General features: G+C 40.2%; 1 protein-coding gene across 6 annotated transcripts in view; it reads right to left on the reverse strand.

The window, feature by feature from the left end:
- The window catches only part of TMCC1 (transmembrane and coiled-coil domain family 1), a 165617-nt gene that overhangs the window by 37145 nt on the left and 101981 nt on the right, over positions 1 to 26491 (reverse strand). Inside the window, exon 1 of one of the 6 annotated variants that reach the window (XM_080675588.1) lies at positions 7030 to 7337. The exons of 4 other annotated variants lie outside the window; for them this stretch is intronic. In XM_080675588.1, coding sequence (XP_080531714.1) covers positions 7030 to 7092 — 63 coding nt within the window. In that variant the 5' untranslated portion in view covers positions 7093 to 7337. Of the gene's footprint in view, positions 1 to 6736; positions 7338 to 26491 lie in introns of those variants that run through there. One more of the 6 variants, XM_080675589.1, reaches the window with a different exon arrangement.

Here is a 26491-nt window from a genome sequence, read left to right on the forward strand (position 1 = left end):
TCCACTGTTCCACTAAAAATTTTATCTCAGAGATAAACTGGCCATGTTTTGAACCAAAATTGGAGTGTGTGGTTCATTCAAGTGCACTTAGTGGGGCAATAGGATAGAATATTTGATTTTGGGGAGAGCACCCTCCAAATCCAATATAAATAGTAATCCATAGAGATTCATAATCTTGTCCATAAGAACTACACAGGAATCTTCTTCTAATCAATAATAAACCTAAAGATGCTCTGGTTGGTCTTATCAGTGTTTTTTTTTTTCTTCCAGGCAGATTGTGTTGAGGAAGTAAAACAGAAGAAAGAGTCCTGCCTTAGGAGACATATAACTCTAGGTTTGAATTTTGTTATCTTCTTGAGGTTTTACTTTGCCAACTCCCCCACCTTATCCCTAACAAAAAGAAAAGAAATCCCACAGTCTATTAGCATTTTGTGCAGAAAGTGTATCTTAATCATGACGGTATTTTTCGCCTATCTCCACTGTCTCACTGTAGAAATTATATGTCCTTCCTTCTCACTCTATTGAGAAATTCTTTCATGTACAATTCTGACTGACATTTAGTTTGCTGTGCTATGAAATAGAGAGATCTCAAGTGGGGGCAGTAGAAAATAAAAATGGACTAAGTTCTACTAGTCCACAGACAAAAAGCTTTTTCTCTAAGTATTCTATTTTTTATTTTGGAACTAAAATCAAGATTCAGCTTATAGTCTAAAAATCAGGCCTTTTCAGTTGTCACTAAAATTTTTTCTCACTTGATAAATAATTCTTGTACAGACTGGAGTGTTTCCTGTAAGTCCTAGAAATCACTTTTTCACAGAACTTGGGTACATGGAACAATACTAGGTTCTATGGAGATGTGTCTGGATCACCAATAAAGAGAATAGTGGAGCCAAGTTAACAGAGTTCCTGGAATCCTGATTATCTGTTTTCATCTATTTTATATAGGTATGATGGAGAAATTTTGCTTAGAAAAATAAAACAAAGTTTTATTGCTTAATTTTTTTTTTAAAGTTTGAAAAATCATTGATATACAAATAATACTCATGATAATAATCCTGGTCACTTCTGAATTTGGAACTAGAGTCTAGTTCAGCCGTGGGCAAACTACGGCCCGCGGGCCGGATACGGCCCATTCGGCTGTTCTATCTGGTCCGCGGAGCCGAAAGAGCGGAGGGTTCTCTTGCTCTCCCCTCCGCTCCTTTACTTTGAATTTATATTAGTTCACACACACACTCCATCCATGCTTTTGTTCCGGCCCTCCAGTCCAGTTTAAGAACCCATTGTGGCCCTCGAGTCAAAAAGTTTGCCCACCCCTGGTCTAGTTTGTCTCAAACTTCCTTTTTCTACTAAGAACCACTTTAGGCCCTGCTCTCTCCCTGCCCCCCCCCCCCCCAATGATTTTGTGTATATATCCTCCTATATAATAAAAGCCTAACATGTAAATTGTCCACTTGACTGAAAGTTTGACCGCTTGCTATGACGTGCGCTGACCACCAGGGGGCAGCGCGGAACATGGCAGGCAACAGCAATGCAGTGCTGCTGGCCCCAATGGGCCCTGACGAGAGAGAGACCGTGGCAGGATGGTGGAGCAGGTGAGTGGGTGGTGCCAGGCCTAGGTGGATGTGAGTAGGGGCCCGATCACCCTGCTGATTAGGCCCTGATCGCCCTATCAGGGCCAGGCCCTGGGCTGGAATGGGGGGTGGGTGGCGGTGACCAACCTCCCAAGGCGCCTGGACGGGGGCCTGCGACCTCTTGCTGGCTACCTGGGGGTGGGGGTGATGGGGACGGAGGTGTGGTGAGAATGCGGGGTATCCACCAAGCTCGCTCTCACTCCCGCTGCTACCCTCCCCCAGGACGCCAGGGCTCACGTGCCAGGGAAGCCCCCTGCACTCAAGGTGCTGGGTGCCTGTGAGGGGCCCACCCTGCACCCACGTGGCCTCTTCTGGGTGAGCTGGGCTGCAGCCGCCAGGACCGCAGGGGCCAGTCGAGCTCCCCGTGGGTTCGCGCAGGATCCAGCCTGGAGAGCACGTGCTGCCCATCAGGCTTCCATGTGGCGCCGGTGGGTGGCCCAGAGGCCCACGCTGCGTCCCGGCTTGCATTGTCTTGCTCACTGCATCTTTCCGGGATTCGGGTGCTGTGACTCAGGTGGAGGTGGGGTGCGCAGGGACCTAGGGGCCCAGGTGCTGCCCAGGGCCCAGAGGTCAGCTAGAACCTGCCCTTCCATGCCAGATGCTCGCACTTCGATCACCGGCCAGGCCTAGGGACCGCACCCATGCACGAATTTCGTGCATTGGGCCTCTAGTGTGTGTGTGTGTGTATACATACATACATATACATATACATATACATATACATATACATATACATATACATATATATATATGTAAAATTTTTTAATTGATTTCAGAGAGGAAATGTTGGAAGCCGCCCATTGCCTTCACTAGCAGAGAGTTGTGGACAGGGGTCCTCAAACTACAGCCCGCGGGCCACATGCAGCCCGCCGAGGACATTTATCCGGCCCGCCAGGTGCCGCTGCCTGTCCTGCTTAGCAGCCGACTCGTCCCGGGCCCGCAGTGCGCATAGGAATTTGTTCATAGTTTTTTTTTTAAACTATAGTCCGGCCCTCCAATGGTCTGAGGGACAGTGAACTGGCCCCCTGTTTAAAAAGTTTGAGGACCCATGATATATAGTATAGTACTTACTATGTGCCAGACACTGTCCTAAATTCTTTGTATGCTTACTAAATTGTTTAATTCTTACAACAATACTACAGGATGGGTATTATTATCATTTCTACTTTATAGCTAAGAAACTGAAGCATAAAGAATTTAAGTTGAGCCCGGCCAGTGTGGCTTGGTGTTGAGCGTTGACCCATGAACCAAGAAATCACTGGTTCCCACTCAAATTCCATTAAAACAAGATCAATCAGCTCCCTGCTCCCTCCCCCCACATCAGTTAAGCTCTTGACAGGTTAGTGGGAGGTGTGGCAAAAACAAATGTTTGGTTTTTGATAGAATAAAAATTAATATTATAATAGTTTTCTAAAACTAACGTTTCCAGCCCTGGCCGGTGTGGCTCAGTTGGTTGACTGTTGTCCCTTGCACCGAAAGGTTGCCAGTTCGGTTCCCAATCAGGGCATATATCAAGGTTGTGGGTTTTATTCCTGGTCGGGGTGCTAACAGAAGGCAACCAATCGATGTTTCTCTCTCTCTAAAAATCAATAAAAACATATTTTTAATTAAGAAAACCCAAAACACAGCCCAGCTGGTGTGGCTCAGTGGTTGAGTGTTGACCCATGAACCAGGAGGTCATAATTCAATTCCCAGTAAGGGCACATGGCCAGGTTGCAGGCTCGATCCCCAGTAAGAGGTATGCAGAAGGCAGCTGATCAATGTTTCTCTCTCATCATTGTATCTCTCTATTCCTCTTCCTTCCTCTCTCTCTCTCTAAAATCAATAAAAACATATTGTTTTTAAAAAAGAGGAAAGGGAACAGAAAATGGTTCTTGGAGGAGGTGACAAATGAAATGAACTTTGAAGGAAGAAATTTTTGATAAAAAGAGAAGAAAAGGCATTTCAGGTTGACAGCCTAGGAGGAAAGGTCTGGAAGCTGAAATGTAATAACACCTTCATGGTAACTGAATGGTTCAAGAGGCTGTAAAAGTACGGCATAGGAGAGCCTTTGGTGGGAGATGAGCTCTGAAGGTAGGTCTAAACTACTATTTTGGACTTTATTCCAAGGATATCACTGAAGGCTTCCCAATGGTAAGAGTTATATAATCTGTTTTGAATCTAGACTTACTTGACTATATCAAACCACAACCACAATTCTCCACAATTATCCTCTAACACTGGTTTTCTTAAAGCATTCTGTATCTCAGGAAAAGCATCATAATCCATCAGGTTACACAAGTCCAAACCAAACCAAAGCCCAGGAACCAATCTTGACATATGCTTTCTACCTCTATCAAATCCAATATCAAGTCCTATCTATTTTAGTTTCCTAATTCCATCAAATTATAATACTCTCCATCTATTTCTGCTGCCACCACCTTGTCATCTCTCTCCTGGATCACTCACTCTGAATAATCAATTTATCTGCATTCACTTAAGACTCTCAGTTAAGCTGGAGAATTTGTTTAAAAAATAAGTCCTAAATCACCCAATGCTTAAATTATTTTAGTAGCTTCCCACAAATCTTCAAATATTAAGAACAAGAATTTGAAAAGGGTCTATTAAGTTAGTCCTACGTGATTAGGCTCTGGATCTCTCTCTAGCTTCATCTTAGAGCATGCTTCCCCTATTCTGGTCACACTGGCCTTTTTCAGCCTGTTCGGTCCATTCTGTTTCTTCTCACCATAGGGCCGTTGCACATGCAATATTGTGTACTTGTCCTTTCTTCAACTCTCAGCCAGGCATTTTGCTAGGTGCTTGGGCATATACTGATGAACAAAACAAAGTCTCAATTTTCACAATGCTTAGGACTGAGGGGGAGAAAGTGGTAGAGACAGAAAAACCAATAATCAAATAATAAAAATTGTTGAAAATGGTATGAAGAAAAAGAACAAAGTGATGTGAGAAAAGGAATAAAGTAAGGGAGGGAAATCTACTTTAGATTGTTTGGACAAAAAGGGGCCACATGCTAACCTGACTAGCTCAAGGAGGGCCTGCATTGCAGCCTTGCAAATTTAGAGACCTAAAGTAACCACAAAGGATGGTCTGAAATTAAAACTTTTTTTAAAACTAAAAGCAGTTTATGGTGGGTAGTTATGTCTTAAGGCAGTATTTTTCCATAACAAAGGTTAATATTCACCTTAACTAAGCCTGTCCTTTTGTCTTTTTGCATCTAGGATAACATGCCTGATTAACAAAATAATTTCCCTTTATCTGGACCCCTCAAAGCACCACAAATCCGCTCATTGTTATTCAGTTAATTGTTGACCATTAACTGTCCTGCACAGACCTAAGTAAAGGAAGTATGTGTCTATCATTTTATCCAATCCCAGGGAACCCACCACCCCCACCCCCACTTTGCTTTTTCCCACCTCCCTAATCTATCACCAATAGATTTCATGTAACCCACTTACATCTCCCTCTTTTGACTGTAATGTATAAAACGAGGTACAAAACTTCCATTCTCCAGAGCATTATCTCAATCCATTGAGATTCTGCTTTCTGGCAATTATCAACAGTTTTGCTCAAATAAACACACAAAAATTCTTCACAGGTTTGAATGTTTCTTACGTTAACAATTGGGAGGTCATAGAAGAATTCCTTGAACATGGGCATATGAACTGAGCTCTCAAAGATAGAAAAAGAAGTTGTTACTTTAACCAGGTCATAAATGAAGAAAAGTATTATTACTATATGTTACATGAGTCAAGAGAATACAGAATTTGGAATTTTATCAATACTCAAGATGAAAACACAGTTAACATGGCAATTCAAGTAAAGACAAAAGAAAAGGTTTGTCCACTGCTTGAAAATTCACTTGGTGAAAGTGTTAACAAAAAAGGTTAAGGAAGGAGAAGGATGTTAAGAGAGGAAAAGGTGAGTAGTCAGGAAGGGGACCACCTGCCCAGTTACCTAATGAAGTATATGGACAGTTGTGGTTACAAGGCTTACATAACCAATGATTCAGCAAAACGTCAGGGCACAGGATCTCTTCAATGCCCATTCTAAACATCTAGGAAGTTTGGCTCTCTCTACTAGTGAGACAAAGGGCCCGAGAACAAGATCTGAGGCAGGCTAATAAAAGGTACTATACCTTCCAGCAATACTTGCCTAAGTCATTTAGCATGAGGAAAAGTAAACCTTCATGCTTAGCAAAACATAAAAAACAGGATCCAACTTAAAGCAGATTAGAGCAAGGTGATTCCGGTAAGATTTCACAGATCTAATGTTGCCCATTTCTTTAACTTGTAAAGATTCAAAAATCTAGACTCCAGAAGGTGCTGAAAGCAAAACCTAGATTTAAAGAGAAAATGTCTTTATATATTTTGGAGTCCATAAGTATTTCAGGCCTACTTTCTTACTCTAATAAAAGCTAATATGTATTAATAGCAACAGAAAAAGGCTTCATAATGATAAAACGGGGTCTAGTAAACAAAAAAGAACACATAAAAGGGATTAAATCACAGTACAGAAAAAGAGATACAGCACTAACATCCACTTGATACTGATCTGCAATGATGATGAAGCCAAGACAAATGCTCACCAACACACAGCTATGAAAACAGCAGACTCCTCATCCTGCCTTCCTCTACCTCCATACTTATATTCTCAGCCTATTACTGTTCCAGTGACAACAACTCAGTAAGAGCAGAAAGCCTTTATTTTTTTCTTTTCCACTTCAGGCCATAGGAAAAAGCTGGTGTGAGGGGGAGGGGTGGGGGAGGGGCGGAAAAGTAGGGTGGAGGAAGGGTGTAAATATGACTGTTCAAAGAAGGGAAAGATAATCTGTTAGCATTCTTGGCTCTGTAAATTCTTGGCTTCTGCCTGTTTCCAGATATCTGAGAAAACGTGATAATTATCTCCGAAGGTCACAATTGAATGACCGGAAATAATGTTTTCCTTTTTGGTTCCCTTAGCCATCCCTTTCAATCAAATGTGAATCTGCAAAATGTTTTAATTATTGCAGACACAATTCTATGTAGCTGATATAGAAAAGTAAAACAAACAAGCAAACAAAAACAAGAAAAAACAAAAACAAAACACAAGCAACACATTTATCTTACCAAAACCCCCTGTCAGGCAGTCTGCTGATTTTGCTTGCCACAAAGCTCATCCTTCATTTGTGCAATGCCAGAGCAAGCTTGGATCGTGAAAACAAATCACAACCTCTTTTGGCTATAAGCTCTTTCCATTTGTCCCAGTTTCCAAGCTGCAGAGGAGCTGTGGCATAGTCTGTCACGCCTGCACGTACTTGGTTTCCGAGAATAATGCTGTAAATGAGGACAGCTACCACTGGGAATTCATTCCCCCACCAAAGAGCCAGCCGAAATGAAGCGCGGATCCCTGGGCCTCTCACCTTCACAGACTCAGAAAAGGGCCTTTCACAGAACAGGCAGGTACAGCCGCACCACATCAACATCCCGCATAGCCAATCCTCCGCAGTGCCCACCTCAGCCTATGTACAGTTCCGGTTCTGTCTGCTGCACCAATTCTTAGAGCTTTCTATATCTGAGAGCCTGGGAGGACTTTGTGCTGAATAAACAGAAAGCTTCTGCCAAACAAATATCCGTGTGCATGTGAGTGTGAGTGTGCATCTGTGTGGTTTGCTATAGCTGCTAATGCAAATGAAGTTTGAGAATGGAGATCACAAACAGTATCTGCCTCTCTTCTCGAGCTGTGAGCATCTTTTATAAGAGAAAGGCACCAAACTGGTTGGATTTAAAGCTACAGGACATTAATTCAACATTATGTGTCTTCTCACTTAAAACCAAATAAGATTTAGAGAACAACTTAAAGAAGGTTAAAACATTCTAATAAAGTAACACCATTTAGGTAGCATGGTTTAATAAATACAAAGAAATAAACAATCTACCCATGCTTTGATAAAGGATTAACAAAAGATTGCCAGAACAGATTTCTTACATGCTTTCCTAATGTTTCTTCTCTTGTTTTTACATTAGGCTCACAAAACCATTTAAATGAAAATTGAGCAAGGAAAAGAAAATTGAACATGTGACCCTAAAGTCTTATTCTTACGGACAAAGAGAAAAAAGCTCTTCTGAATGAAAGGCATTAGAGTTCTGTGAAGTTTAAGCAACAGATTAAAACACCACAACTGTAAGCCCATGCTAAGTCCCTGTACTATCACATACTATTTATTGAATATATGCAATATTGCATGAAAGAACTGAACACCTTAAGGATACTCTTCCTGCCCTGAAAATTCACTTCGGGATTTAGGCAAGCTATCAGAAACAAGCTTTATTTCTTCTATTGTAAAAACAGTTTTGGGGACTGCACATAGGAAGAATTTTAATGATTACAAAATACAGTGTAGCATGTACAATGTATAATATCTAGTAACATTTCTCCCTGGTTAGTATGCAGAAAAAAATCGGACATGACAACAGTTTGATATAGTATAGTACAGTCCTTTCTATGAGCCTAAAGCTGTGATAATTTCTGTTCTAGTTAAGTACAGAGCTGGAAGCTCAGGCTATCACAGTACTGAAAGGTCAAAGAAGGTCTTTCCAAACAGTATTCACCAACTTCATATAGCATTCTTTCATTTAAATCAGATAAAGCCCTCTGAATAGAATCCAAAGCACCTTAATTTTCCAAAAAATATATTTGTATTAATTTCAGAGATGAAGGGAGAGGGAGAGAGTTAGAAACATCAATGATGAGAGAGAATCAATGATTGGCTGCCTCCTGCATGCCCCGCCCCACACTGGGGATCAAGCCTGCAACCTGGACATGTGCCCTGACTGGGAATGGAACGGTGACCTCCTGGTTCATAGGTCGATGCTCAAGCACTGAGCCACGCAGGTTGGGCCCCTTAAATGAATTTGAAGAAAATTCTGGGTTGAAACCAGGGTTCCATAAATTCCTCTTCTGTGTCTAGAGGAACAGAACCCTGACCTTGGCCCTTCAGAAAAAATTAATAAAAAATTTAATGACTTAACACAAGTTTCGTCTTTGCTTTCAACAGAGAAATATTTGTTTATATAAAAACAATGTCAAAAAAAATCATCACCACTAGAATCAACACTAGCTGATGTCTGCTTAATTCTGTTTATTAGCATTTTTAATATCCCTTCTTTTAAGACAATGGTGTTCATTATAGAAAATTTTGAAATTATAAATGGGCATAAAAGTAAGTAAAAATTTTTTGTAATTTCACTGCTCACAGAAAGCCAAACCAGACACTGTGTGAGGTTCTTTTATCCTCTTTTCTTACCATTGAGATCATTGAAGCCTGTGTTGAGACAAAGCTCCATAAGATCAAAACTGCCTTGATTGGATAAGCTACCATATGGAAGACAGCAGCCCTGAAGAGTTGGCTGGGTCTCAAGTAGACCCTGTGTATGAGAAGTGTTCATTGTATATTTCTATGAAAGACATGATTATACCTTTAAAAATTATCCTAAAACAGCCTAGCTGTTTTGGCTCAGTGGATAGAGCATCAGCCTACAGACTGAAGGGTCCCAGGTTTGATTCCAGTCAAGGGCACATACTTTGGTTGTAGGCTCCAGCCCAGGTCGGGGTGCATGCAGGAGGCAACCAGGAGGCAACCACTGGATCTGTTTCTCTCACATTGATGTTTCTCTCTGTGTGTCTCTCCCTCTCCCTTATACTCTCTATAAAAATCAATGGGAAAATATCCTTGGGTGAGGATTAACAACAACAACAAAAATTATCCTAGAACAGTTTTTGAGGTTCCATCAAGATGCCAATGGATTTAAGAGTTGCCACAGAAGTGGCCCTCGTTAGCTGCAAATTAGCCTGGGTATATCTCTTCTTGAATCCCAAAGTAAATCTCATGTGGCACTAGAACTTTAATTTTGCTGACTTTCCGGTTCTCTCAAAAATTTTCTTTCTCTTGCTGATTTTGCTTTTGTTTCTGGTTTAAGCACAGTTGATAAGTTATCCCTCATTGATGGCAGCACTGATCGAGAATTTGATTTTTATGGTTGACCACTTGATGGTCTGTGTTGAAGAATGAAAAATATTTATTTTCTGTTGGGTGAGAAACCAAAAGAGAACCACATTAAGGAACAATAGTTGACTTTATATAGGGAGCCAATGCCTATAAAGAAGCCTTCCCAGGAAAACTGACCTGATGCCTGTATTTACAGGGTCCCCGGCTTACAGGTGATAAAGGAGGCCACATACTTCCTGGTAAGCCTTAGCAAATGTTGGGGACTTGAAGATAAGATTAACTTATCTAACTTTATCAGCACTGCAGGTGAAATCTAGTGAGAGTTTCTTAGACATGGTTTCCTAACCTTGGAATACTATCTAATAAAAGAGTAATATGCAAATTGACCATCACTCCAACACACAAGATGGCTGCCCCCATGTGGTCAAAGATGGCTGCCCCCATGTGGACACAAGATGGCTGCTACAAGATGGCCAGCAGGGGAGGGACCAGGCCTGCAAGGGAGGGCAGTTGTGGGCGATAAGGCCAGCAGGGGAGGGCAGTTGGGAGGGATCAGACCTGCAAGGGCAGTTGTGGGTGATCAGGCCAGCAGGGGAGGGCAGTTAGGGGTGACCAGGCCAGTAGAGAAGCGAAGTTGGGGGTGACTGGGCCTGCAGGGAAGGGCAGTTGTGGGGGACCCAGGCCTGCAGGGGAGGGCAGTTAGGGGTGACCAGGCCTTCAGGGGAGGGCAGTTAGGGGCAATCAGGTTGGCAGGGGAACAGTTAGGCATCAATCAGGCTGGCAAGGGAGTGGTTAGGGGGTGATCAGGCTGGCAGGCAGAAGTGGTTAGGGGCAATCAGGCTGGCAGACAGGTGAGCAGTTGGGAGCCAGCAGTCCTGGATTGTGAGAGGGATGTCCGACTGCCTGTTTGTGCCTGATCCTACTGGGATCGGGCCTAAACGAGTAGTCAGACATCCCTTGAGGGGTCCCAGATTGGAAAGGGTGCAGGCTGGGCTGAGGGACACACACCCCCGTGCATGAATTTCGTGCACCGGGCCTCTAGTAGTAAATAATAGAGGTGTTTAAAAGTTCATTTTAGCCCTAACTGGTTTGGCTCAGTGGATAGAGTGTCTGCCTGCGGACTTAAGGGTCCCAGGTTCAATTCCAGTCAAGGACATGTATCTTGGTTGCAGGCACATACCCAATAGGGAGTGTGCAGGAGGCAGCTGATTGATGTTTCTCTCTCGTCGATGTTTCTAACTCTCTATCCCTCTCCCTTCCTATCTGTAAAAAAAAAATCAATAAAATATATTTTTTAAAAAAAAGTTCATTCTAGGATTCCTTATAAAAACTTCCATACAGAAGTTAATCTTATAGCCTAAATAATAGTTCAAACCCTGGCCAGGTGGCTCGGTTGGATGGAGAGTTGCCATACACCAAAAGGTTGCAGGTTTGATTCCCAAGTGAGAGCACATATCTAGGTTGTGGGTTTGATGCCCATTTGGGGCATGGGAGACAGCTGATTGATGTGTGTGTGTGTTTTTCTCTCTCTCTCCCTGCCTCTAAAAAACAATTTTTTAAATAAAGTATCATTGCTCAAAACTGTATGACTCTGATTTGCAAAGAAAATTTAAGGATATCTGTATGATTAACACTCTTACTGTACTTATGTAAATAATCCAGTCAAACCTAATGACACCAATCATTTTATGACCAAGAAAAATCTTCAGGAATTATTTATGATCACCAGAGGATGGGAAAGTTTCAGCAAAAATTGTGAAAAACTAAAATGGAAAAGATTTTAAGTGTCTTTTTTCGAGGGACTTCCTAGTGTTATCTATCCAATTCTCTGGCTCTTTGTCTTTGGCTAGGTTATTTTACAGCTCTGAAGAGATGGAAATTACCTTATGGACAGTGTTGGTGATGCAATGCAAATAAATGTTGTCTGGTAGAGAATATAAATTTCCTTTAGTCCAATTCTTATTTGGACCAATTTAACATTTTACTAGTTCCTAATAACTGGTTAATTAGTGAGTTAAATAAATATTTGACACATTTTGAATGAGGGTCATAATTTTATCTTTAAAAATATTTGTATCCTTACTTTTATTTCTCAAAGCATCTAACTAAAAAACAGTTGTGTAGTTGAAATTAATTAGCCTTTTGCCTATTTTTAAAAAGCTCTTACAAAAGAGATAACAAGAATTTTTACATTTTTAAAGAATTATAAAGAAGAACAACAAAGCGAAGACTATGTAACAGAGAATATACATGGCCCTTAATGCCTGAAATATTTATTATCTGGCTCTTTACAAAAAAACAATTTGCCAATACTTGCTTTAAAGTTATAGTATCTCAAATGGCATTGATATCTTAATATGAGTGATCAACCTAACAATATAGAAGAGACTGACTTACTCAAGTCAGCATTTTAGGAGCAAAGTCAACTTAGGACCCAGACTGAGAAAATAGGCTCCTTAATAAATATACCATAATCTCTACAATAACATTAAAAAAATGACTTACTAAATTCAGAATTATCTCTGACAAGAAAATATTTTCTTCCCCAGTAATACAAACTACAATAATATCTTTATTGTGTTCAACACTGTTGAGTATCAAGGATGCTGAACATTTCATAAGGAAATATATTTTATCTTTCCAAACTTTCTGGGGAAAGATGCTTTTTAAAAACCTGTTTATTAACATATATAAAAGCAGAGAAGATAAAAAACACTACGCAGTCTTCATCCAGCTTAACTCATGGCCCATGCTCCCCTCCCCTACAATTATTTGGAAGCAAATCCCAGACAAAAGATATTCTCTATAATAACCAAGGCTAATTCCAGAGGCTTTCCTATATTGTTAAAGCCTATCTCAGCTGTCAGACTTCATGAATACTGTACTATATTTTTCAGATAAAATGCCTAATGTTCTCCTTCTCTTTCACCCTTTACTATAATATTCATAAAGGATCCACTAGGGAAAAATGTCCAAAGACCATAGAACTTATTCTGTTTCTATAGATTGATAGTCTTGATGTTGATGCTTGATGGTTGACTAGATACATTTTTTCCAAAGTGGCAAAAGATGGGTAAAGTTGAGTCAAGGAAGAATAAGTCTAACAAATCAATTACTATCTATAGTCCTAGATGGCAGAGAAAAGATTTGCAAGGAAGGCACTAAAGTTAAAATGTGTCTCATCAGTTGGCTGGGCATTCCTCAAAGAGTTTCTTCTGTGCTTCTCTATGTGGCAACCAATTCAGCTAAAAAGTCCCTAACTGCATTTAACTCCCACTGGAATTCAATTTTGACTTCAGCAGCTCTCTTTATGCAAAAACAAATGTCCATAACCAGCCAGTAGGTGAGGGAGCAGAAAAATGACAAAGCAAGGAATTGAAAAAGGTTTTTAAACCTTCTGAGATTAATATGATCAAACCAGTGGCCTGGTGCACAAAATTCGTGCACATTAAAAGGAAATTAATTAGAGGAAATATTTTAATATTGCTATTTGCCCTTTCTCTATAATAGAAGTGTCAAAGATGAAAGAAAATTAGTAAAATGTATATAAAAATCTTCCTCTTGTCAGAGTCTGGGGCATGCTGTGGGACCCAGAGTCAAGTCCCTGCCCACCCACGTGCACCTCGAAATCACACGACCCAGACCCGGCCGGCCCCATGCCCATTGGGCAAGATCCAGACCTGGCCAGCCCCACCCCCATCAAGCCCCGCTGGGTTGGGGGGCGCAGTCTCAGGTCCCCCGGCCCAGTGCCAGGCGGGGGGGGGGGGGCAGAGCCTCAGGTACCTGGCCTGAGGTCCCCCGGCCCAGCACCAGGGGGTGCGGCCTGAGGTCCCCTGTCAAGCCCAGCCGGGCGGGGGGGGCGTGGCCTGAGGTCCTCCGTCATGCTCCACCGGGCAGGGAGCACAGCCTCAGGTGCCCCGGCCCGGCGCCACACAACCTCAGGTCCCTGCTGATCACTCGTTATGGGAACCCCACCTCCGCTGTGGGCGCAGCCATCTTGTGCCGGCATGATGGAGTGAGGGTCAATTTGCATATTGCCTTTTTATTATATAGGAGGATGGACCTCTAACTAAAGCAAGCACTTTATTTTACTGCTTAGAACTAATTAATTCAGAAAGGAGAGCAAGAGAGGCTTTTGCTTAGTGTCAAAGACAATTATCAGAATTAAGAGGTTTTAGGAAGGAAGAATATAGGCATTGACCTTCTTTAAAAACTAGCTAAGTTATCCGAGACACCTAACTGAATAAGTAGAATAAGCAATGAAAATTGCTTATTTAGGCTCTGCCTACCTTAAAGGAATCATGTATCACGATGCCTTCAGCTAAGGCTCAAAGGTGCTGCATGAGCTGTTTCACAACTGCAAAGTACATAAAGCCATGACGGGAATACCACCCCCTAACTCAAGGAAGGGCCAAGTAAACCCCTAGTACTGTCTGCAAAGCAACTGCAGAATCATATAAATTATTAAATTAAATTGTATAATAAAAAGTCTTTTTTTAATGTCATGAAAAAGAATATAGAATAGTGATTTCCAACCTCAGATCCACAAAAGGGTCAAGTTGTTTTCAAGATTTCCAAACGCCCAAAGGAAATTGTACATACTCCCACAGTAAAGGTATATAGGCAGACCAAAATGACAAACATTTAATTTTGTCTAGAATTATAATTACTCCAGGTGATATCATTGTATCAGTGCTGTTCAGAAATGCTGACTGGCTCTTAGTCCCTAATTCTCTCTTTTTTTTTTTTTTTTTTTTTTTTTAAAGGGAAAATCATATATGCTGTTTGTAAACAAACACTTTCAAAAGAGCAGGCTCATGAGGGAAAAAAAATACTGGTGAATAGCCCTGGCTGGTTTGGCTGTGGATAGAGCGTCGGCCTGTGGACTGAAGGGTCCCGGGTTTGATTCCGGTCAAGGGCACATGCTGGGGCTTCGGGCTCAATCCCCAGTGGGGGACATACAAGAGGCAGCCAATCAATGATTCCCTATCATCATTGATGTTTCTATCTCTCTCTCCCTCTCCCTTCCTCTCTGAAATAAATAAAAATATTAAAAAAAAATACTGGTGAATAAGGTTGATTTAAATTTTATCTTTTAAGTAAGATCACACCTTCAATGTTAATAAAAACCAAAACACTTAAATTTAAAAAGTATAAAGTAAATCATTAGAATATGCATATTCAATGTCTGGAAAATTACCATCTGGAGGTAATATATAAGTAATGCTATAATGTTTTAGAAAATGGTATTCACCACAGTGACTATGTCAGAGCTATATAAGCCATCTCTTGAAAATCTTTACTTAATATCTATTTTGTATCTCTCAAATCCCATACTGGAGGCTCTTAGGAATAAAAAATAAACACAATTTTCCACATCTGAGAAAATATGAAGAAAAATAGCATCCAATGATGTATTTCAAGTCCATGTGAGAAGAACAAGGAATCATCTCAATTTATTCTTTTCAAAATATTACCAGCCATAGATGGCTTTGGGGTGTGTGTGGGGGGTGGGGGGCAGTGGACAGATACAAAGCTGTTTTAACTGAAAATAACCTGGCTTCATTATTCTTTACTATTTAATTTTCCACTAAACTGCATAGAACCTTAGTGGTTCCAAATATTCTCTAAGAATAGCATATGACTCAATATAAAAATACAACCAAAAAAGAGTAGAAAGCAAGGTGAAGACTGATTCTATAGGCTACTTACTGAAACGTACCTCCTTCCAAATTTCTTTAAGTTATTTAAAAAAAACAACCAAATGTCCAGTTTCTCATCCCTTTACCGTTTCTCTTGATATACCAACATATTATATAGTACTCTACTTTTTCACACCATTAAGCTTAGATAGCAGGCCATATTATACTAGTAAAGATGGGGTTGGAAGGGTGCTTGCCAGTCTGCAGAGGAGATGGAATTGAGTCCTTGCTTTGCCATCCATCAGTTGTGAGACTTCTGTGATTTACAGAGCTTAAAACCAATCAAGGTTTAGTACCTAAGAAATGGGATTGAAGCTTGCAGGGATGAGGCTGAAGATGGAAAACTAGAGGGTGGGTGGTGGGTGGGTTGATAAATTCCTAGACATCTGATTTTTACAATTTTAAGAGTTTTCACAAAACATGATTCATTCTTTAAATACCTGAAAGCCTTCAATCTTGATTTTACTTGCTAGAATCCAGTAGTAGATGACATCACATTCACTGGTCTGATTTCTTTTGGCTCAAAATATTTAAAATAATTTTTTAAAAAAAACCTAACATAACAATAAAATGACTTGTTCCAAATTCAAAGAGAAAAGAAACTCTGTTCAGAGATTTCAGGAATTCATTACCGTATACAGACTTGCCATAGTATTTAAATAGGTAAATTAACAGGAGATGATTAAACTCTTAACAATAAAATAAGGTCAACAATCTGTGGCCCATTTCTGAGAACCTTAGGAAAATGTATTTTATTTTCATTTCTATTCTTAAAAAAATATACTTCATTTTTTATTCATTTATTTTTTTAAAATATATTTTTATTGATTTCAGAAGAAGGGAGGGAGATAGAAACATCAATGATGAAAGAGAATCATTGATCGACTGTCCATGGGCATGTGCCCTGACCGGGAATCAAACTGTGACCTTCTGGTTCATAGGCCGACGTTCAACCACTGAGCTACACCAGCTGGGCCAACTGAAAGTCTTTGGGCAGATGCTCTAACCACTGAGTCAAATCAGCTAAGGCAAAATCTCTCTTTTTTTAAAATATACTTTTATTGATTTCAGAGAGGAAGGGAGAGGGAGAGAGATAAGAAACATCAATGATGAGAGAGAATCATCCATGGGCTGCCTCCTGCACGCCCCACACTGGGGATCAAGCCTGCAACTGGAGCATGTGTCCTGACTGGGAATCGAACTGTGACCTCCTGGTTTATAGGTTGACGCTCACCCACTGAGCTACGCTGGGCGGTTGGCAAGATCTCCTTTTAATTATCAATTGCATTCCCTTAATTATGTGTTAACTTGACCATACATATTTCTGTGAGCTTCTTTGGAGCTCCATAAAAATCTCTTCTCTGAACTTAGAATCAGAGCATAATTAAAATGTGCCTTGATTTTTCAAATTAGACAATATATATGAGGAACCACCAGGAGAAAGAAAAGCCAATTTGAATTAGGCTTCTACACTCTGCAGAAATGATTCTTTATAAACTTTCCCTCACAAGTTTCCACTGAACATAAAATACTTCCTTCCACCCCAATACCAACCTAAACAGTGTGTATACTCTACGTATCCTCAGACTTCAAACAACAACTACACTTCTCATTAAGAGCAAGTGAGAATTAAAGGTCATATTCTAATCATATTTCCTGGGCTTATACATCTCAAATGTTCCTATTTTATTTTACTGGTCTTTTAAGCCCTTCTTCAAATGTTTCTTTTTTTATGAGGCTTACACTTACTATCACATTAAAAATGGCAGTCTATTTCCAGAACTTCCAATCTCCCTTACCTATCTTTGTTATTTTCATTAGGCTTATATTTGTCATCATCTTCCCAAACTAGAATATTAGCTGCATGAGGACAGAATATGTCTGTATTGTTAACTGATCTATCCCAAACACATCTCAAACTCTAAACGCTGATACACAGCAGACTCGATAATTGTTCAAATGAATGAGCTAATGATTGGTTTACACTCCCCTCTGTTCCAGATAGAATATAATGGAGCTGGCATTTAATAATTTCTGGTATAAATTAAAATAACTTATGGCAAATGTTTTAAGCTTAAAGTTGGAGTTCTTGACCTTTTCCCTCCAACCCTTATACAGTAACATGAGTTTATTAATTTTAAAGAGGAGATAAAGGCATTTTGAGCACTGAGAATAGGGAAACACTACAACTTGAAATAGTCTCTTGATGTAGTATTGTATAATTCTCATCAAATCACTATCCTATTACTTTTGAATAGAATTCAATTAAAAAGGAATCCTGTGAAATAAGATGGGCAGACCTTTGCATTGTTTCTATGGGATTTGACCTTTATGTGGCACTCTGAACCCTATAGAATGATGAGATTTAGGACAGCAGCAGTTTGAAGGTTTAAATGTGAGGGGAGTTTTATTTTATCTTTCAAAAGTTCACTGTTTAATATAGTGACAACCCAATGTAAATAACACTTATTCAAAAGGCATAGCATCTATATATGACAAGTGACCTCACATGCATGTTCTAAATTACCATTGTAAATTCTGGGCATTTGTACAGAAAACGAGGCAATGTCAACATTGCCAAGAAATTGTCTGGACCCATCTGCATCACATACATGATTTTAACATATGTATATTGTTGCAGGGTTATTAAGGGAATTACTGCCCTAACCGGTTTGGTTCAGTGGATAGAGCGTCGGCCTATGGACTGAAGGGTCCCAGGTTCGATTCTGGTCAAGGGCATGTACCTTGGTTGCAGGCACATCCCCAGTAGGGGGTGTGCAGGAGGCAGATGATCGATGTTTCTAACTCTCTATCCCTCTCCCTTCCTCTCTGTAAAAAATCAATAAAATATATTTTTTTAAAAAAAGGGAATTACTAATCTTTAGAACTGGTCAACATCTGGGGATAGTATAATCTAACTAGAGGCCCGGTGCATGAAATTCATGCACTGGGGGGCGGGAGGTCTCTCAACCCGGCCTGCACCCTCTTGCAGTCCTGGACTCCTCAGGGGATGTCTGCCTGCTGGCTTAGGCCCAATCTCCAGGGTGATCAGGCCTAAGCCAGCACTCAGACATCCCTCTCCCAGTCCAGGACCCTCGCAGTCCAGGACCCCTTGCTCCTTACCACCTGCCTGCCATACCACTGTGCTTGCTAGCAGTGAGCCTGGCATCTGACTGAGTGGGGGGGAGTGCCATTCAACCAGAAGCCAGGCTCACTGCTCCTTAGCGTTGGCCCCACCCCCTACCCACTGGTTTGGGGGGCCGGTTGGGGGCCGGGCCGGCTGGGGGAGCGGCCATGGGAGGTTGAGGCACCACGGTCGTGCCCCATCCCGCCTCTATGGAGGCACCAGGACCGCACCACCGCCTCTGCAGAAGACACGGCGCCGGGACCGCCATGGCTGGCCTGGCGGCGCAGGCTCGCTGGCCCCACCCCCTGCCCACTGGTCGTTCTGGAAGGTTGTTCTGCCATCTGACCTAATTAGCATATTAGCTCTTTATTATATAGGATGTGTTTAAAAAAGGATGTGTTTAAAATATAGATATGTAATACCATGCAGATGTTAAAAAGGATCTCTTACCCTTTGAGACAACATGGAGGGACCTGGAGAGTATTATGCTAAGCCAAATAAGCCTGTCAGAGAAAGACAAGTATCACATGATCTCACTCATATGTGGAATCCAATGAACAAAATAAAGTGATGAACAAAATAGATCCAGAGACACAGAAGCATGGAACAGACTGAATGAATCTTACAGGGAAGGTGCAGGTAGGGGTAAGGGGTGGGAGAAAGATTAACCAAAGAACATATATGCATATATGCATAACCCATGGATACAAACAGTAGTGTAGTGAAGGCTTGGGATGGGGCTGGGGGTAAAGGAGGTCAATGGGCGGGGGGGGGGGAAGGGGGACATCTGTAATACTTTCGACACCAAAGATAATTTTTTTCAAAAAGGACACAAATAAAAGTAGATAACTAGCGATTAAAAATACAGATATGTTCAACATTTACAGAATGGGTTCTATAGTGTCCCACTTTTCTAAAAGTCTTTTTCTAGAATAAGATACATTTTCCTTTCTTGAGTGTTCCTTCAAAATGTTCATTCTGAAGTTTAGTATGAACTCTTCACAAAGCATGTTGCAATTTCATACAAAGAGTTCATAGTTGAACTCTAATCTACAGCAGTTTGATATACCAGATAGTCTTATTAAGAATTCCCGATGCTGGAGCAAGTACCTCATTTCTGAACATTTTATTTTTTCATTTCTGAACATTTTAAATATTATTTCAATAAGAATATTTTAGTTCATCAGAATTGATAATAGTTTGAGCAAGAGAGAGACATGGCTAGGGAAGCAAGAAAACAGTTTAATCTACAATCATTTACTCAAGTACTATGATCGATTTATGTATTTACTATTTAAATATATTTCTATTGATTTTAGAGAGGAAAGGAGAGGGATAGAGAGATAGAAACATCAATGATGAGAGAATCATTGATCGGCTGCCTCCTGCATGCCCCACACTGGGGATTGAGCCAGCAACCTGGTCATGTGCCCTGGGATTGAACCGTGAACTTTCAGTTCATAGGCTGATGTTCAACTGCTGAGCTACACTGGCTGGGCCTAAGTTTTGTGTTTTTTTGTTTTGTTTTTTTTTAATAAACTTTCTCTTCTCATGAAATCAACTAAGAATGTTTAAAAAATGTTTTACATTTTCCTCCTCCCTTTGGACTGTCAATAATGGAGAAAAAGGAGTTAACTTCTGTTTTACAATCAGTCTCTACCCCCTATCCTTTCAGGGCTCTCCTAAGAATTCTTTCCTTCTGACCACCCCATTCAACCTGGACTATCATCCTATATAATAAAAGGCTAATATGCAAATCAACCGAACGGCAGAATGACTGGTTGCTATGATGTGCGCTGACCAATAGGGGGCAGACGCTCAATGCAGGAGCTTCCCCCTGGTGGTCAGTGCCCTCCCACAGGGGGAGCACTGCTCAGCCAGAAGCCGGGCTCACGTTGGCAAGCGCAGCAGTGACTCCTGCCTCCGCAGCAGCGCTAAGGATGTCCGACTGACGACTTAGGCTTAAGCCGTCAGTTGGACATCCCACAAGGGCTCCTGGACTGCGAGAAGGCACAGGCCGGGCTGAGGGACTCTCCCCCACGCCCCCACCCCCGCCAAGTACACGAATTTCGTGTATTGAGCCTCTAGTTCTTAATAAAACACAGATAAGTAAACTGACCTTTTATTACCTCAGAATAAGCAAAGATGTGCCAGAATTTTAAAACCCAAGATTACAGAAACAACAGGAAAAAAAATACAGATAAAAGGCACAAATCTGTTAACAAAGTTAGCATTTAACCAATCAACTATAAGGAATAAGAGTAATTTAACATCAAACTTCAGAGTGAAAAATCTGTTTGGATCTTAAATCCAATGTTTCAACAGCAAACAATATTATTGTACATTAATTTCAGTAAAGAAACAATAAAGAATCTACTTTGCTTTAGCATTAATCTCTTAGAATTACCTATGTATCACTTATAAAATCAACTTAAAAAGCATGGTAAAAATCAAGCTTTAGGCTGTTTCTACTCAAGAATATGGGTGAAATGTGAAAATGGTGCTGTGTTGCATAAAGCTGGATCCTCCTCCTATCCAGTTGTATTTCAGGGACCTGTTCTGCTAACCTGGAGACATGAACTTAGCACTGAGATATGTACATACTGCTTTACAATTCAGAAATTTGCCAAGTCTCTGGTAAAAAATACACTGAAAACAAGTAGCTCAGTGGTAATAACCTTTTTAAATGTAACATTTCAAATGGCTCTAATCCATATACTTATTTGTTATGCATACCTGGCACCTTCAAATTTAACCCAAACTATCCCAAGCTGCAAAAAGCAAACCAAACTCTTTTGTTTACTGACGAAAACACTTATTTTCTGGTAACTATTTAGCCTGACTGAGGATAACATTGACTCTGCACTGAAGCAGCCCATCATACAAGAGTCGGGACACTCCAGTATGATCTGAGCATTCCCACACAGCCAAAGAGCACTCTGTACTTTCTGCCCAAATAGCTATGGGTAAAATGAATTACTAGGAAACACGTAACATGCTTCTCGATAATTGCAACTTCACATAAGTCAGTCCAAAAATAGCAAAATGCCGTGGCTGAAATCAACTGCTGAAAAATGCTAAGTTCCAGCAGCTCAAAGCATTTCCTGTGTCTGTATATTCAACCAGCCCCCACTTAAAGCTATAGGATTGTAGAATTAAGGATAGATTTTAAAAAAGAGACAGATACACACACATATACAACATACGGTTTCCGAGGAGAGTGAGGGTTCCATGCTTGTGAAGGAGGAGGAGAAGGAATATGCCAAATAACCCTCAGGTTTCTCCCAGATTTGAACATGCTGTACTGTGGCATGAGGTCAGCAGAGACTGACTCCAGCCCTGTGAGGCTGAATTCTACCCTGACAAAGCAGTATCACTGTAATATGAAGCAGGAGGATCCAGGGCATGTTGGCCGCTGTACAGAGTGGCTGTTCTAGAAAGTAATGGCAATTCCAAAACAAGAGATCTCTGCTGTCACATGAGATAATCTTCAGCCCAGTTAAGCAATAAGCACCAAAAATACTTTGAATCCCAAACATAAGCAGCACAAAATATTAAAAGTTAGGAAAGAACTTTTCTCCCTGAACGTATTTTGTGTCTGGAGGGGGAAAAAAATTTAAGAACTATTGGTTAATTTGATTTGCATCATACATAATATACTGACTCTAATCTGAGAAAAGACAGTCTTCCGGACATTGTGACCTAGCTAAAGAATCCCTTTTCTGTGTCTTTACAATGGAGTAGGGAGAATGTTCTGAAAAAATATTTTTGGTAACAGATATATGCCAGAAATGAAGATACGGTAAATAATCTCATTTCTCACATGTACCCAAAAGGCAAAGGTTGTTACAAACATAATGCACATTATTGTTTCCTTTTTTAAAAAATATATTTTTATTGATTTCAGAGAGGAAGGGAGAGGGAGAGAGAGATAGAAACATCAATGATGAGAGAGAATCATTGACCGGCTGCCTCCTGCACACCCCCTACTGAGGATCGAGCCCGCAACCTGGGCATGTGCCCTTGACCAGAATTGAATCCAGGACCCTTCAGTCCAGGCTGACGCTCTATCCACTGAGCCAAACCAGCTAGGGCACATTATTGTTTCTTTTTAGGTCACCAAGAAAGTATACAAGTATACTATTAGAAATTCTTCCTTGAATAAGGGAAACAATAAAAAGATCTTAAAAAGGAAAAGGAGCCAGAATATGAAATTTCTGTCAAGAGAAAACAGTGCAATGTAGATAATTCTTGACATTTGTGGTTTCCCTTACATTATAAAAGTTCGACCTCAGATCAAAAATGACCCAATCTTTTTTTATTTATTTTTGTTGTTAATACCCACTGGATAATATTTTTTCCATTGATATGAGAGAGAGACACCTGCGATGGAAGCTGCGACCCTTTGGTGTATGGTGCATGTGCCAAGGCTCTAACCACTTAAGCCACACCAGCCAGGGCCCCAATCTTTTTAACACATAAAACTTAGACAGATAACACCAGTAAACACAGGACATGGAAATGAAACAAAAACTGCATGACAGCACAAACAGGAAGGTAAATTTGTAAGAAGTTTTTTAATAGTTCAGTATTAGCACAGATTGAATGAAGTTAAAATTTTAAATGAACAGAAAATTTATCCTGTCATACAAATGCTTAAAAAAAAAACAACTGTCAAAGCTCTTTGTTACTTACATGAAAAAATCCAAACAGCTATGTCACACAAAGAAAGTGATAATTAGGTCTCTGCCCACTGTTCCTATTCCATCTCCCCTGTCTTCCAATTGTATTACTCATTATTGCCATTTTATATGCAGAGAAATAGAATAGAGAGGTAAGTAACTTAGCCAGAGTTATATGGCTACATGGCAGGGCTGGGATTTAAAGCCACAACATATAATTCCAACTCTACACAAGATAAGAGCTCAATCTTTATAGAATCAGTGGAGACAGAATAGGAGCAACATAATGACATTCAGAAAACCGAGGAAAAGTGGATGACTATGCATTGGAGAAAAGCTTCAAAGTTAGAGGTAGAACTTGAGCTGAGCTGTTTATTCAAATATTTAAGGCACTATTCTGGGCTCTAGAGAAACATCAGAGAACAGATTATGCCTACATCCTACATGGGGAAGACAGTCAATAAACAAATATAATAAATATATAATATATTCATTAGTGATAAGGGTTATGAAGAAAAATAAAGCAGAATAAAAGAGAAAGAAGATGATGGGACCTCTCTGATAAAATAATATCTGAGCAGAGATCTGAATATAACCATATGGATATCTGGGAAAGGGTGTTCCAGGGAGAGATATCAAGTTTAAGGGCCCTGAGATAGGAATGGTTTTGGTGTGCACAAGGTATGTCAAGGAGATTGAATGAACAAGGGAGGAGAAGACAAAACATATGGACAGTGAGGCTTGAATGTGGGAAGCAGGTCAAACTTATATAGGACATTGTAAGTACCATAAGAAAGTCACTGGAAGTCTTGAGCAGAGTAGGAATAGGCTCTGATTTAGATTTTAACAGGATCACTCTGAGTAAAGAACAGACAACCCTGGAGTGAATAAGGGACAGGGTAGGTGTATGAAGAGAACTTTGGAGGCTATTACAGTAGTCCATGCAAGATAGTGGACAACAAGTGCCTAATACATGTTATCTGACATATATTGAGGGAGCAAAAGAAAAGGGTCTGTTAATACATAATATAAGTGAGGTGGGGAGGAATAAGAAAGAAACAAAGGAAATAAAAGAAAGGCCTTTCATTTACAAGATACACTAGCTTTAATTTTATAAATATTAATTCACTGTTAGATTTAAAAAGGAGATATACATCCTATATAATAAAAGGCTAATATTGACCAAACAGCAGGACGACCGGTCGCTATGACATGCACTGACCACAAGGGGGCAGACGCTCAACATAGGAGCTGCCTCCTGGTAGTCAATAAGCTCTCATAGGGGAAGCACTGCTTAGCCAGAAGCTGGGCTCACAGCTGGCAAGTGCAGCGGCGGTGGCGGGAGATTCTCCCGCTTCCGTGGTAGTCGGACATCCCCCAAGTGCTCCCAGACTGTGAGAGGGCGCAGGCCAGGCTGAGGGACCCCCTGCTGAGTGCATGAATTTCATGCACTGGGCCTCTAGTAATTTGATAATTTGCCAACTTCCAAATTTCTGATAAAGATTTTTGGAACCTATATTTGCCTTCAAACACTAATAGGTAATCTTACAATTTCTAATACAATTTTCCCATTCTTTAAGATTCTTACTTAGCCCAGCTGGTGTGGATCAGTGGTTGAGTATCGAGCTACGAACCAGAAGGTCACGGTTTGATTCCCAGTCCTGGCATATGCCCAAGTTGTGGGCTTGATCCCCAGTGTGGGGCATGCAGGAAGCAGCCAACCAATGATTCTCGCTCATCACTGATGTTTCTATCTCTCTCCCCCTCTCCCTTTTTCTCTGAAATCAATTAATAAATACTTTTAAAAAAAGAATATTTAAAGACTAGAGGACCGATGCACGAAATTCGTGCACGGGAAGGGTCCCTAGGCCTTGCTGGCAATCAGGGCTGATCAGGGCCTTCCTTCCCGCTGCCAGCAGGGCCTTCCTTTGTTCCACGCCTCCCCCTGGTCAGTGTACGTCATAGCGAGCGATCGAACTCCCAGTCTCCCAAACTCCCAAGGGGACACTTTGCATGTTAGCCTCTTATATATATAGATATAATCCAGCATCTTATTTTTTTTTAAGTCTAGGAAACAAATAGAAAAAGAATCGTTACTGAGTAGTTTCAAAACAGGTAGTTTTTAAATACTAGATATGCAGTTTCCCATATTTAATAAATTTTGCTTTAGGTCATTTCATCAGGGCCTCTGAAAGAATAATTTACTTTGAACATGAATTTTTGTGTTGATATCTAGACTATCAAAAGAAATTTTGATTCATTTTATGATACATAGGGAACAGTGCCAGAGATGTTATTATCAATTTAAAGAGAATACTTATACTATATTTTTGAGTTCTGATATTGTTTCTTATGATTGTAACACAAGATCAACAGAGGATAAATCTGTGAGGAAAATAAAACATTCCTTTGGTGTATGGATTTTAGTTCACTCCTAAAGCTAGGAGACATAAAGTTTTTTACTTCTTTCTATGAACCAGAACCAGGACAGAAGGGGGCATCTGACAAATTATAGAAATCTGTACAGGTAGATACAGCACTATCAACAATAGACTTTAGGCCAAAAAAGGAACAGGCATTCATAGGGACAAAAAAGAGTTAGACAGTCATAGCTCATCTATAGAGGAAAGGTCTGACTAAACAAAGGAGTGAAACTTTTACCTCTCTAAATTATTTTCTTCAAAGTCCAAGATAAATTTTTCTAAACAGAGGGATCCTGTATTATTTTATTCAGTAAGTATTATATGTGCCACATACTGTTTTTGGCATTTAGGGGTAAAAAAATGAATAAAGAGATCTTGCTACCTACTGATTTTAAATTATCTATATTTTCTATCTAGACTAATATTTCTCAACATTAAAAAAAAATCTTCTTTAGTACCTTCTCATTCTATGTTCTATGTTGGTTACCAGCCTGGAATCTTTTATTATACTTTGCTTTCTGAAGTTTGTATTTTGAAAATAAGAATTATACTGACTCTATTTTTTCCCCCAAATTATATGTCTCCTCAGAGATTTTGATAGTCTCCTAAGGACGTAAAGAAGCACTGTTCAGATCAAACACCTCATTTTGTAATGTGAAACCCAAAGCTTTGGAAAAAGAAGTGAAGCATGTAGTTGTGGCCATATCAGATTTTAGAATACACGTTTTCTGATTCCCCATTTGTGTTCTTTCTACTACACCATGTTGTTGCACTCCTACAAAAGTTTTCTTCATTCATTCATTCATTCATTCATTTATGTCATAACAATTTGGTTTCTCATGTTTTCCACTGCTTAAAAACAAAAGAACAAAGAAATAAGCAAGAACCAAAACCAAAAACACCTCAATTTCTAAAATGTACTCATTTTATAGGATATTTCTG

This window comes from Plecotus auritus (genome assembly GCF_963455305.1).
Source record: "Plecotus auritus genome assembly, chromosome: 6".
Classification (NCBI taxonomy): domain Eukaryota; kingdom Metazoa; phylum Chordata; class Mammalia; order Chiroptera; family Vespertilionidae; genus Plecotus; species Plecotus auritus.